The 14,954-nt window shown below is 40.2% G+C and overlaps 1 protein-coding gene across 6 annotated transcripts in view; it reads right to left on the reverse strand.

The window, feature by feature from the left end:
- DGKI (diacylglycerol kinase iota) overlaps positions 1–14,954 on the reverse strand; it is a 233,885-nt gene that overhangs the window by 122,818 nt on the left and 96,113 nt on the right. For all 6 annotated transcript variants that reach the window (XM_055712413.1, XM_055712412.1, XM_055712411.1 and 3 more), the window contains exons 5-9: positions 14,657–14,713; positions 13,395–13,460; positions 7,650–7,721; positions 6,963–7,079; positions 1,114–1,188 (exon numbers count right to left, since the gene is read on the reverse strand). In XM_055712413.1, coding sequence (XP_055568388.1) covers positions 1,114–1,188; positions 6,963–7,079; positions 7,650–7,721; positions 13,395–13,460; positions 14,657–14,713 — 387 coding nt within the window. The remainder of the gene's footprint in view (positions 1–1,113; positions 1,189–6,962; positions 7,080–7,649; positions 7,722–13,394; positions 13,461–14,656; positions 14,714–14,954) is intronic.

Consider the following 14,954-nt stretch of genomic DNA (forward strand, 5'->3'; position numbering starts at 1 on the left):
GTACTCAGCTGAGACAACTGAGTAAGAAAATAAGGGGGGTGGGGGTGGGGGGGGTGGGGAGGGAGGGGCTGGGAGAGAATCAATTCAGGCCAGCACAAAACCATTTTAGAATTTTACTCTATGTTATTCCTCCCCCCCCAAGAAAAAAAAAAATAATTCACACAGCACTAATAACATGTCAGATAAAGTGCTATTTCTATTACAAACAATTTTCCAATGGGAAATAGAATGAGATAAGCTACTTATTTCCTTAACCTAACAGACAAGTTGTATCAGGGCTTATTTGCTGATGATCTGCCCTCGAACTCTTGGCCTTACCATCCTCCCACCTTTGAACAAATGCCACAAGTCAAACATGACATGTCAATGAGAAAACTATTTGTCCCCCTACTCCCTATCCCTGCAGGACACCTGAGTGCCCAGTAGCGAGGGCTGTGGCAGATACAGATTCAAGTTTCTGGCCTGCAGTTCTCCCAGCACTCCAGTGAGGACCTTAACGAGGAGCGCCCTGGCTATGCAGAGGCGAGTCTCCCTTCACCTCTCCCAGGAGGCTGCTGTTCGCCTATATAACTAAACCACTAGGCAAAGTCTGGAAAACTAGATCTTCTATAAGCTACATGGTCATGGTAAATCAAGCCATCAGATCATCCATCTGTTTTCTCTCTCTGTGTGGCCCAGTGTCAATTTTCCATACAGAGTACTCCTAATGTGAGATCAGGTGACGGAGACACCCTCAAACCGGACCAGACCCCTTGCATCAGTGCACTCACCATGGATTCCACAAGCCCAGTTTCACACCCCTGCTCTGCCTAGTAGAAACCAAGGGTCTGAGCTGAGTCTCTTACATCCCAAGGGAACACTGTTTCATTAGGCTGCCGGTCCTTCCAGAGTCTGCTATGTTGTTTCTTGAAAAAAATCAACTTGGCAAACAAAACTTCTCATACAAGTTTTATCAAAACTGCTCTTTTCTCACAGAAAATTCAATAGTGTGGAATTTTTCAGTGGAAAAAAGAAATATTAAACACTGCAGTAACAAAATTAAACTTTGCAGTCTGCATTTAGACATTTAAACAAAAAGGAGGAGCCTGATTTCCAAAGCACTTGAATACTTACATCATTGCCTCTTTTGCTGGCTTTTCTTTTAAAAGACGTTCTCTTCTTTCGCCGTGTTGAAGTCTTTAACGAGTTCTACATCAAAAGAAAAAAGAATACATGAAAAGCAAAACAAAATTTAGAAGACAGGCCCAGACAGAGCCCCTTTACGAAGCTCTTCCATGCATGTCCACTTGGAGAATGATAAGAGTATCTGGCACATGCTTGAGATTTAAATTACATGCGCTGCATGCTTTACACTTCCACACCACCGTTTATGGAGAAAGCCACACACGGAGACCAGACTGGTGCTTTGGAACTGGAAACTTTCCCACGCTGTGAGGGGGGAAAAAGATCAGATGCTCCCATAGACTCACATAACACCACATGTTGTACCTGCCAACCCTCCCAATAGGGGTAGGAGACGCCCGTTTCCCCTTCGGGGCTCCAGTCTCCTGCCCAATCAGGCTCGTCTCCTGGTATGGAGACCACCTGCATAAAGATGTAATAAAAAACATGATAAATGAGATATTTTTCATGTTTTTTTTAGGAAAGAAAACAACAAGTTTTATCTCTGGCAACCATTATGACTCAACATAACGTAGGCCACCATGTCATATGATGCCGGCACTGTGGAGTCAGTTCCAGCCTACCAAGAAACTTGTGTAATCATCTGCTAAAAAACAAACTGAATTGTTAACATTTAAGGTTTGGGTGAGGGGGGTGTTTGTGCCATTTTAGTTTGCTTTTTGTTTTGAAATGACAGTATCACTTAACTACATGACAGAAAAAAGATAAATGATAAAACTGCTTGTATTTTTGCAGAACCTATTAAAATAGAACTTACATCAAAGCTATTCTCCAGGCTGGCAATAGCCTTCTCAGTGATACTGAGCCAAAAGGTGTTCCGATGCAGTAAGAACAGTTCAAAAAGCAGAATTTTATTTTATCTTATAATTCATTTAATTCAGTAACTTAAGTCATACCTGCAGGAAAACCTAATCCTTTCCATAAGATTGAAATTTTGTATTATAGGAAATTCAGTAAATATTTTCTCAGTATTTCAACTTCTAGTCTAGCCATCACCAGGAAATAAAGTAGCACAGGGAATCAGAAGAAAGCCGATTGATTTTTCTGTTTTTTTTCTGGCTGCAAGAGGGAAAGGAAGATTCACTCAGCTCATCCAAAATTTCATTTCTGTCCTGACCTCATTCAAAAGCATACCACTAATGAAAAAAGTCAATTACCAGAGATCACCAAATTTGTAAGCAGTGACATCTGTTCTTAATCCTGGTTGCTAACCAACATTAACAAGAATAACTACTGGATTCTGTTTAATACCTAACAATCACTTCCAGAATTTCAAGACTTCAGTACAACATGCCAAATATGGAAGTTAATGTTTCCACATCTCCGGGAAGTTAAAAAAAAACAACCAACAACAAACCTAACAGCTAACTGAAATACCTAAAGACACTGTCCTTTTTCACCCAGACCAAGAGAAGCCCTGCTGCAGAGCCCAAGGTCCCAAGCTTTTTGTTACTTCCCAACACTCCCTGAGGACCAGGATATAGTCATGTCTTTTGCTTTCTGAAAATACTGAAGACAAGACAGCTCTGCAAAGCACTTGAAGTATAATCTAAAAGAACAAATGTCCTGTAAGAAACCACCAGAAATGTTCATATTCTTACCTACTCTGATACAAAGTGATCCTGAAAGCACGATAAAGCACAAAGACTTCACTGACTACAGAAGTGCATTGGCAGTATCACCTGCATTGGCGTTTCATTGCCCTACCTCAGTTATCAGACTGATGATTTACAAAAGTCTTTATGCCAATACAAAGGTACGGGACATTACTCTCAAAGCTGCCTCCTGTGGGGGCCTTAGCCTAGTTCCTGTGCCATTATCTGATGAAGAATTCTCCCTGGAGTAGGGCAAAACACAGGACAGAGAGGCGACCTAATCTATCCCCGGTTTTGCCAGCAGTCCGCTGAAAGGTCACAGGCATACCAAGCCTTTTCCCCATGCTTCAGCCTCTTCAGATGCAAAATTCAAAATACTTACCCTGTCGGTAAAGAGCAGTGAATTCTTCTGTCAAATATTAGTCTGTAACTCAAGTTAGGTATTATACTAGGCAAGTACTTAACTGTACCTCTGGAAGAAGGGCTGTACTTTTTATTCTATCTCCACAGTAGATGGACCTAAACTCAGTGAGGTTCTTCTGGAAAGAGCAAAGACTGTTCAGTAAAATCCCAACTAAATTTAAAAGAATGATTTAAAGAATGTTTAAATGTACTTCTCATTAGATCCCTCTAGAAGGTATCTCTTTTCTTGCCAACAGGTAGGGTGGGAAGAGGCATACAGCTATACTAGAGAAACAGTTTTAGTACATGCTGCCATTCATTATTATAAAAATTTTCATTTCCACACTCAAAAAGGCACTAAAATATGCTAGGTCACAACTAACTGGTTGGTTGGTTGGTTGGTTTTCTAACATGCCTACACCTATAGTGTTAAGAGAACCTAAAGATTTGCTATGATTGCAACCGTGTGTCCATAGCAGATGAAAGGCAACAAAAGCTGCTTAAACATATGCAGATCTTCTTTGCAAACATGCAGAAGAGTAACAGCCAAGAGTAATCATCAGTCTTTGTACACTGACGTGAAGAAATAGATGCATACTACCTTGTCCACATAACAAGGTGATAAGTATTTATAAGCATATAGCATTATTCAGCAAAGTATGCAATAGCAAAGCATACCATTAGATAGGCACCATATGTAAATCCTAATTTGTCTCTAGAGAGGGAACCTCTCCTTTGTGGATATCAGTTTGGCCATCCTCAAAAAGATATTTTTGGTATTATTGAACGGTCAGTAGGTAGTTCTCAGCAAGCTTACTAAGATGAACAGAAGAACTGGAGTCCTTTTTGTATGGTGTGTTAGGTGGTGTAAGGGCCACAGACTATCTCAGTGGACCCTTTCAACCTTTCCTTTTACAACATTTCAGCCTTCATTTTCAAAGGCTTTTAAGCATGCTGGGCTTCAAATGACCCAAGTAATGAATAGCCTCTGGGAAGGTTAATCTTGACCATTTTCTGGTTGTTCACAACCCCCCCCCGCCCCCCCAACAGACAAGCCAGTTGCACTCAGCAATTGTGGAAACTAAGAAATAAACCCAGAAATATAAATATTTGCTATCACTTCTCCAAGGTCCTCAACGGAGAAGGAGAAAACACCATGTTTACTCACCTTGAACAGAAAAATTTTACAGTTACTGCCTCTGCCTTCCCAAACAGAAGACGGGACGAATCAGTAAGTACATCGGGCAGATCCTCCTTGTTATCTACTTTTGTCCCAGAACATAAGCATACAGCAAGTCCATTCCTAGAGCTAACACCAACTGAACTACCAAGCCTCACCTATAACAAAATACCACCAGTCAACAGCTTTCACAGACTAGGAGACTGAATTGATTTGAACCCCAGGAAATCAGAGCTGGTATCAAAGTGCTGCTAACAGTAGAGAAACACTGGCAATCAGTAAAGAAGTTACAGAAGTGGCTCACATTATGAATAATATGGAATAGATATTGGGAGTTTTCCAATCATGTAAATGGGTCATTACATACAGGGCTACCACCAATTTCAAAGTTATTTGAACCATTCTGAATATTCTTTGTCTTGCAATTAATTGCTTGCAAGAAACAAAAGCTCCCCATTTAGAACATAGGTTGTCAGCAGAGATTTGTCCTTAACCAATTGCAGCACGATGCTTCACTATCACAACGGTGCTGGTAATCAGAGAGGGAGCATGCTCTTTATTCAAGCCCAATATTTGAAAGGTGGTGACCCACGTTGTACAAAATAAGCATGGAAAACCATTTTTGTAGCAATAAAAAAAAAAATAACATCAGGGCAAGGTTTTGCTACAAAAAGCCATCTTATTTGCATAAAAGAAACAACCAACAAACAGGATGAAGGCACCACTAAAATCAGTTTCATATGAATAAGGAATTCAGTTCAGGAGTTGCCTGCGACCAGTAAGTAGTTAATTAGAGCTGAGGAAATATTTTTATAACTAAAAGGCTTCTAGCCAGATTTATTCTGATGGTGGAATATGTGAAAAACAGATTGCTGGTTACAAATTTATTTACAATGTGAATTTACAAAAATTTGTGAATATTGTGTTCATATTCTGTGGATCAAATGCAGTGACTATTTCATAGTGTTTACTAAACATTCATATAGGGTGAAGAAGGCCATAATACACAGAAGTAGAGCTGGCCAGAAACAGCAAGAGAGAAGAAAATATTTCCTAAAAGGAAAATAATAAACAAGAAAACAAGACTTCTGCCAAAAATCTGAAAACACATCTGAAAGATGTGTCAGCATCCTCTACAGCAGTAAGGATGCATTCCCTAGAATTAATACTGCAATGGGTGCTGTTAAGAAGTTTCATGGAAATATGCCCATTGTCTGTGCTAAATATCATTTTGATCTATCAAATACCACACAAGCGCTGAAAATTAGCCAAGGAGATTAAGTCCCTGCCAGGGACTCAAACAGATTCTTCAACAAGAGAGGAAAAAAGATTTCTCTCAAGGAGGCTGGAGTAAAACTAACAGAGAAAGAATACTGTGGGGAAAAAATACAAGTGCCAAAGAAACCTTTTTTCTCAGAGTGAAGGTGGCTAGGAATCTTGCCTACTCTCTCTGGACGTAAAGGAGAAGTGGCAGCCCCTTCAGTCAACTTTTTGATTACTCTATGTGTACTTCCCCTTCCCTCCCCTGTCTTTAATATCTGCCTTGCTAGAAATGCTACTCATGCAGAAATCTGACAGTCATATCCCTAGACTGGAACTAAAAACTTAGCAGTGTCACAACTCGGGGGTTTTTTTCCAGTTTCACAGGACTAATTTTGTCTTAGTGCCCTGCCTACAGCCAGAAAGCCCTGGGTCACTTCCCAAGGATGGGCACACTAAAGTTAAGAACCACACACCACTACTCTATAAAACCAGCATTCCTGTGAATGCAGGAAAATTACAAGAAAACATGACCAGGAAGTTTCAATATCCCAGACACTACTCAATTCAGGAAAAGAAAACCTTAATTTCAGTGCTTCAGAAATAACACTTCTCAGTATTTCTGACTCCCTGGTATGTTCAGTGTGTGTTTGTTTCTTTGAGTTCAACCTGGAGTGAAAACACCCTTTTCAAATACAAAAATACTTCTTGCATGAATCCCCTTACAATTTTTGGCCAGCTCTCTTTTGGACACCTTTTCTCCCTATTGTGTTCACTAGTGAATTATCCTCTCCAAGACACATCACATCCATAACAGCTCTGAAGTTTAATGCCCGTTACCTGCAATTAAATGAGCACGTAGGCTTACTGCTGACATTCAGCAAGCACTGATGTAAATAAGACACGATTGTTTGAATGTCTATTGATGACAAATTCAGAATGATGCCAGTCCACAGCCAAATCTTACTGCAGTTTGAGTGAATGTTTTGAACAGTTTTTCCCTGTATTTGCTCAGCTCTATTTAATGAAACATGCTCCACTGCCTACAACATGGGATTTCTTGCAGTATGCTTGCTGAATTCACAGTTACAGGAACAAACCTGAGCTGGATTTGCTCAGAACAAGTCATGTTTGTTGCTAATTGTCCCAAACAGGGAAATCTACTGAAGGGCTGGATGGAGGGGCAGGAGGATACAGGTTCATAACCACTATGGATGTATGCCGGGTTTCAGGGATAGACAGGGTTGAACAAGCATGCCTCAGTGAAGGAGTACCAAGTGGCAAAGCCAGGTTGGCCCTGCGCAGCCATACAGCTTCAGAAACAGACATCAGCATGCAGTTACCTGAGGTTTCTTCACCTTAATGATCCAGGTGGGAGGCACAATGACAGCAGCGTGAGCCCCCAGGGAACATGGCTCCTCAATGTGATGTAGCATGAAACAGGTGACTTTGTTATGAAACTGCAAGACAGGAGAAGAGTAGAGTCAATAAGGAGGACAAGAAAGACAAAGGGGAAACATGGAAAGCAGTAAGAGAGTGATGGTTCAAAAACTGGAGCAATGTTCCCAGCTCAACCATCTTCAGGTCCTTCAAACCCGAGTCATATAACCAAAGATCACCTTCCCTAGCCATGCCTCCTTACAAAAAAACCCCAACAAACCCACACTAAACAAACAAACAAAAACCAAACACCTCCCCCCCGCCCCCCCAAAAAATAAATCACTCCTACTTAAACACAGATCATAGATTTTGATGCAGCTGTATGTATTGGAAGCCCTTTTCCTGCCTGAGCTAGCATTGGCAGGCCATTGATGGGAGGTAGCCAGCAAGTACATTGTGCAGCAAGACTCTTCACCTGGAGGACTCGTCAGCCAGGTGGTTATGGTGTCTTTGAGCAAAGGGAACAGAAATGGCAAAACTGGAGGTGACTCACAGAGAGGGAGCTCTAAAAGCCAGGAAAAAAAGAAGCTGCTTGCAGTGTGACCACTCAGTGAAGCTGCTAGCAGTCTCCATGAGTATTGTTCACTTACCGCCAGCTTGCACCAGGAACAACTGATGGCCACAATCTCTTTACTATGGAAGGAGAATTTCTGCTGAAAGCCCTAGAATAAGAAAAAAAGATTAAATTCCTCCTCACTACCAGAAATTTACATATTTAAGTCTTGCCAGGTAACTGTGCTAGGCTAAATCAGTTCATTGAAGTCAGATTCATTGGTTCAGCCTCAAAGCTCTCAGGCACCAAACAGATTTTTGGGGGATAAAACAATGGCAGGGTTCATAGAGAAGGTTCGTTAATTGAGGCGTTTTCACACATACTTTTAAAAAACACTTTTCAATAATTTTAAGCTTTTTCTTAGATTTTATGGTTAAAAACAATGGAGTAAAATATAGAGAAGGGATGCCTATTTGAATGGATTTCTACAGACCTAACATTCAGATTTTCTGTTGAACAAAACATTCTCTCATTGCGGTCTTGTTTGCTCTGAATATAAACAAGAATTTGAGTTTTGCCTTTTTTTTTTTTCTTCATAAATACAGAGTGAAATCAACTACAATGTCTGTGTGGAAATGTTCTGATTGGGAAATTAAGTTTATTGTTTTATTGAGCTGACTTAAATTTAAATCTTTTTAGCACTGTCCAAAAAAACCAAGATGATCTGATTCAGATCAAACAGGTAAAAGAAAACATTTCTTTTAAAGGGGAAAAAAGCTCACCATTACCAGAAAACATGAGAAGAGTCACATTTCTCACTCTAAATTATCTAAATCACTTCACTCTAAATTATAAGGCTGGAAAAGACCATTGGGTCATATGCACTCTTCTTGCATGTAACACAGGCAACAAATCCTAAATTACAGCCTAATAATTTGTGTTCAGTTAAAGCTTACTTTAGCTAGAGAAAGAATTGGTGTGGGTTGATGGCTACAGAGACGGAAAGTCTAGAACATCGTTGAACAGTTTGTCATAGTCACCTTCACTGCTTAAATTTCAGAGTTACTGATTTAGTAATATCTAACAGGACATAGCCTCACTGCTTCTATTATGAAGGTCCTTCTTATCCTGGCTGCTGTGGAAAGGAACAGGAAGATGGACACCTGCAAGAAAAATGAGCCTACTATTTTGCTCAGTGCAATGACAATGTCAAGCACACCAAGAAAGAGAATTAAATGAACAACCAAAACCCCATCCAGAGATGCAATCGTCTTGTTAAATGAGTGATTGAGCTACAATCTGTTGATACATAGTGGTTGAGGACAACCCTATCAATACACCGAGGAGGAGGAGGCTCTACCTGTCTGCCCACCGTGCAAAGTGCACCTTGCAGTTGCTTTTTCAGGTGTCCCCACCACATATTCAAACCAGCTTGCCAGATGGACCACACCACCAACTAATACCTTCTCCTAATGCCTCCGGTTCTACATTCAGAGAAATTCAAAGAGTAGATTCTTCATAATGATGGCGATCTGGCATATTCAGGCTTAGTTAACGGAGCATAGTCAAGTGGCTTCACAAAGATAAGCTGGCCAGCTGCTTCTGGCTGGGCACATCTAGTCTGCCATTCAGAGTGGGCACAAGAACAGAGAGACAGGTATGGAAAGAGTGCTAGAATGGAGGTCTGACACTGGACAAAGCATTCTATTCTCATTCAGTTATAATGAATTATAATAATCAGCGCTTCTCACTGTTTCTCACAAATCTCACTCCTTCCTGTCCCAAAGCATATTTAAAAAAAAAAAAAAAATTCAGCCCTTCATGGGCATGAAATGTTTTGGTTTGTTCTACTTTGTAACAGCCATGGGAGAAATACTTCTCTCCCAAAACTTCAACTAATAAAACCCTAAAACTCAGTACATTAATTCCATAGCCCATCAGTCATGCATTTTAAACATAAGGACTGAGCAGCTTGCCTGGTTCTGGATGGCCCGTTTTTCATTTATTCAGTAAGCCATTGGCTTTTAGGGAGTCGTTAGAGAAAAATGATACAGCAGTAAAAACATTAATGATAAGTGGCAATAAAACTCCACTTTTCTTCCTCAAATTGCTTTACAATTGTGAACTAATTCTTCCCAAGGATACATGCTTGAGGTAAGACAGCAATTATTTGAAAAGTAGTTTTACAAACAAAGGATCTGATAAAATAAAGCAATGCACCACAGGTCACAGTGAGATTTAACAGTGACTATTGAATTGAAACACTGGACTCCCCCACACCTCATCAGAAATCATCTCTTCTGCTTTCTTTCAGTGAGAAGGAAAATGAAAATTCAGCTGTCTCGTTCGTGGGTCATGCAAGGAGGTCTTCTGCACAAATTCAGAAATGTTTGTAGAGAAAATTAATTTCACCTTTTTTAGAATATCAGCCTAATAGTACCTAATTAGCCCTGATTCACTGGCACCTAATTCCTGTACAACACATGAAATTTCATGCTGTGAGCTGCTTCTGCAGAAATAAACAGTTGTGCATACCAAAGGAAATACACTGGGAGGAAAAGAGCACCTGAATCCCCAGCTTATGTTGGTGATTACAATCTGTTGAAATATCTGGATCAAAGTTCACATTAATATAGAAATCTGTGCACAGTTATATTCTCAGATGTATTTACCATTAAAGATTATTTCCATATCAGTGTTAGGGTTACTAATATTTTTTTTGCATGTATTTTCCTATGATATTTATTTCCTTCTTAATGCTCTCAGAGATATTCCAGTGCAACATTACTGTAGGAGAGCCAGGTATTGTTACAACTCTGATACAAACAGCAACGGAAGCACTTGGATGGTGATCTTTACTAAAATAAGAAAGAACTAGAATTGCCTTTTAAGTACTCAAAATTTTGATGCTACTATTATATGCAGGGAAAACATACAGCTCTGCATCAAGCCACAGGCCTTTAAAGGAACCAGTAACAGAAAGACACTGTAGCTGCACACTGTGCGTGTGCAGTGGACACACTACTTTGGACACCACAGAAAGTAAAAAGAAATAAAGTGTCTGTTCAACATGATGGTCCAAGATGCATTCTCGGTCTCACAAAATCCCTAAGCCACTGTTAACTGGAAGTATATGAGGAAAGGATCACTTTGCATTCATCCTTTAGCTTCTATTACTGCACACAGTCATGAACTGGATGCCAGGCCACATGGTCTGAACATTCTTACATTCTATTATGTAAATTAAAAAAATATTCTGGTTTCTTTAATAATCCTGGGTAACAAACAGCTAGAAGCTATAAAACTACACTTTTTTCTGCCTGCAAGAAAAAGAAATGAGTTCTTAAACATCATGAATGCTGTAGAGGCTGAGGTTTGGGAGCTTTTATTTACCAACTCTTCCAACACAAGAGCTATAGAGCATTAGGAAAAACCTAGTAAGTGACATGTCTGAAACAACCAAAATGTTCTCACAGCATGTGGTTAAGTTTGGGAATTCCTTGCTAAAGATTGTTGTAAATGCTACAACTTTACAGGAACTCAAGGATCAACGGGATAAGATCACAGAAGAGAAAGTTATCATAGGTTATATTTCACAGCACCATTCCTGGAAATTTATGAGACAGAAATTCTTAGAGGCCAGGAGACTGTTTTGGGAATGCATCACTAAACACCTCCCCCATCTTATAGTTTTCCATAAGAAGCCAGTGTTGAATACTGGGCTCAATGGTACTTCAGAGATGAGACTATGATAGAAAGATGGCCATAAGTTACAAAAAACCAGAATCATCACAGTGAGTAGACAGAAATAGATTGTTTGGTTCCACTGCACTCTAGTAAGATTTTGAACAAGACTTTCCAGGCTCCCTTCCCTGGCAGCAATTTCTGCATATAGAACTTTTGCAATACCTCTGTGAAATCACCTCTGGGAGAAGAGGAGAAAACTGAAGCCTAGATGAGACCATATAAACTGTATCTGCACTAACAAGTGGTAGCACAGGCTCTGTTGGTACTGAGGACACTATGCACAAGGGTTTTCAGAGAATTTTACTTTGGATTAGCTGTAGTCTGGTGCTGTGGACTAAATGCCGTCTCTCTAGCTGCTGCAGAGTTAAGTTCAGTCTAAAAGGAATTCTGTTCATCTTCGGCAAGACTGTCTCATGTGTGAAACATGGTAAGTGATGACCATCAGGAAAATTCCTTCCAAACTGCACTTCTGATCTAAGGTGGAACACTGACATCTACCTCTGTGCTCCAGATGTCAGGAAGTGTCAGCTGTGGCACAGAAGGCACACAAAATATGAAGCCACAAAGCCATGCTAAGGATGGATGTTGGGGAACAGTAATGTCTTTCCACTAGCTTATGATTTGAAGCATGAAATGGGCGTATCCTAAATACTCTTTACTCAAACTGTTATCAATGATCATTAAAACACTTAAAATACTGGATTAAATAATCCAGTTCCAGCCATGGGATAGGACTAATATTGCAACAATGAGATCTATCAGAATCATTAGATATTCCATGAATACTACTTCCTGTTATTGTTTTAAATTTGCTACCATTCCATTTCAATGATAGCTCCCTTTCTCTTGCATGACATTACAATATAAAAGATGGTTCTCACTAAGAGGAACAAAAAAATGTAACAGTGGAGCATGAGACAGACAAGTATTTTGCTGTAATGGGAGACTGCTTGGCCAATAAATATAATGAGATATTTTTATTTTTTTCCCTAAGCCTTTCTCTTTCTTGACAAAGACAAACTCTACTACAATACGCTCCTGTTAATCTTAACTGCATATTTCTTCTTTAAGGGCAAAACTGTGATTTCCTCTGAACTTCTTCATATCAGTCGGAGCTGACAGGCAAGTTAGGATGAACTGGTCATGTTGCCCACATATACATACCCTGCACAGGTTTTGATACGATAGGCAGGAAATACTCCCATTACAAAATAAACTCCTAATGCCTCTAGGGGAGATCCAGGCCAAAATGGCAGAGGAAGGCAATATCACTGCAAAGTCATACCACAAAAAAAGCTGTATGCAAAATGCCTTGCTGCACTGTTCCCATGCTACTTGCTATAAAAGGGCATCACATTTTTATTGCCTGACTTGATGCAGCTGGTGATCTACATCAGTATTCATCTAAAAATCTGATTTTCCTCCGAATTAAGTGTTCTGCCATGGAGATGAGACACAGTCTTTCTTACTAGGCGAAAGTATAATATAGTGCTAGAGAAAGGATGTTAAACCCCTGTGTCAATTTAATTTTAGAATACCTTTCAACAGATTTCAGGGGTGCATAACACTTCAGAAGAAAGGTCTCCAGTAGCTAAGGTGGTACTTGCCCCTTTTTAGAGCTTTTACGAAATAAAATTTTACAATCTATGCAGCAGAGGAAATGTGAAACAGCCTCACAAATATGAAAGTCTGCCAGGGCAAAAAAGAAAGCAACAGCCTTTCTTCTTCCAGAGGCCTGAAAAAATAAGCCATCACAATTTCAGCACAGAGGACAGCACTACAAGAATGCCATAATGGCATAGGGTTAGCTTAATGAAGAAGGAAGCTCAAGGAGCCACGGCCTTCTCCCTCCTCACTTTTAGCAGCCAGTGCAGCACAACGTCCCAGGACATGTAACGTGCTCATTCTTGCAGATGCTGCTGCTTTTTCCCTCATGGGAAGCAGGGCTGCTACCACTCAACATATCAGGCTTGTCTTCAGCCCTTAAGAAGCCAAATGTTTAGGACAGAAAAATTTCAGTGACTAAAAGGACCTACTGACTACCCTGAATTCTTAAGTGCCCATTATTGTGCTTGTGATGCCCTGGAAATCCTACCTTTCCACACTGCTTACATTTCCCCTCCTGCCTCCGCCTGTGCACCCAGTGATGTCGGACAAAGTTCTGCAAAAGAAGGACAAAAAGATAAGTTATAGAAAGCAACGGCATCTTGCACTCAGTGGTACCATCTGTGTGAAATTGCGTTACAGACACCAAAGGAAAGGTCCCTTCAGCCAATGTGATCATCTCTGGAGCAAAATGTAGTAGTGTCCATGGGAAACCCCTGACACAACCAAAACTGGAGATGGAATAAGGATGAGATAGTGTTCTTTATCCATATTGAAATGCAGCCAGAACTACTCTCTCTGTACCCTTCTACAAAAAAAAAAAATCATTACATGATGTGGAGATAATCATCACCTAAATACAGGGTATGGAAGTACCCAGACACTTCTGTGTTCAGCCACGATGCAGGGCCCTGCTCTATTCTGCTTGGAAATACAGCCTTGTAATGCAGGAGAAGGGAAGGAGGGGAGGAAGGAACAGTCACTGAAGCAGTCTTTTCTCCATATTTGGGCCACTTACATCCTGGATGACAGCAAAAGGTAGGCAAGAGACAGGAGGGTGTGCAGGACTGCCGCCCCTGCTTCTGCACAGGCAAGGGTGTTAGAAGGGGTCTGCCAGTGCCATGATGTTATGCCAGCCAACACTGAACTGTCCATGTGGCAGGGAATTGGGCTACCTCTGCTAAGAGCAAGATGGCCACCAAATCAACTACAAAAGGTAAGAGGTGTTCTTGAAACACTGGTTTCTAACTATGCAAGACACATACATGAATATATCAGTAATAAGTATCCAGCACCTTCAAAGGAGCTCAATTCATGCAGTAGCTGGATGCAAATCATAAGGGTTTTGAATGTTTAGTATTTTTTTTTAATGTAAAAAACTTAGGACACTAGAGATGCTTCTTCGTTTTTTTTTTTTCTCCTAGAAGTAAGTAGGAGGAGAGGGAAATAAAAAACACTAGTTCAAAGGTCAGGAAGTAAAAAAAAGAAATGCTACTAAAAAAAGGCAAAATACAGTATAGCTGAATGAATGGGAAAAGAAACAACAAAGATGAAGTAGTTTCCATCAGTGCAAGTAATGGAGTGCTTCAGCTAGAATTCATTTTACATTTGTTTTGGGAGAAGAATGTGTTCCACTGGGAACCATGCTCTGTCTAAGACTCCTCTGAATCTAAAAGCACTGATGCAGCTCCACACCAGGTAGATCAGCACACAAATCAAATGGAAAGCAATCATCATTTCTCCACTACTTACTTCTCTTGGAGATCTGGAGCCTCCTTCTCGGAAAGTCGGTTTGCAGCGAAAATTAATCTGGCATTAAAATAAAGCTGTTTAGAACTGAAAGTGAGCTGAGAGAGAATTTATTCCAGTATGTTGATCTAGGCAAGACTTCCAAAATATTTATTCTCTATTAAAATATTAGCTTCATTAGCTAAATAAAGTAACTTACCTGGATGCCAGAAAAATCTCTTTTCATATGCCATAATAACTCTTCTTGCTAGACCTCTACACAGCCTTCATCTTCACTAATGCTATTACTGCCTGCTCAGTT

The sequence above is a fragment of the Falco cherrug genome, chromosome 5 (assembly GCF_023634085.1).
Source record: "Falco cherrug isolate bFalChe1 chromosome 5, bFalChe1.pri, whole genome shotgun sequence".
Lineage (NCBI taxonomy): Eukaryota > Metazoa > Chordata > Aves > Falconiformes > Falconidae > Falco > Falco cherrug.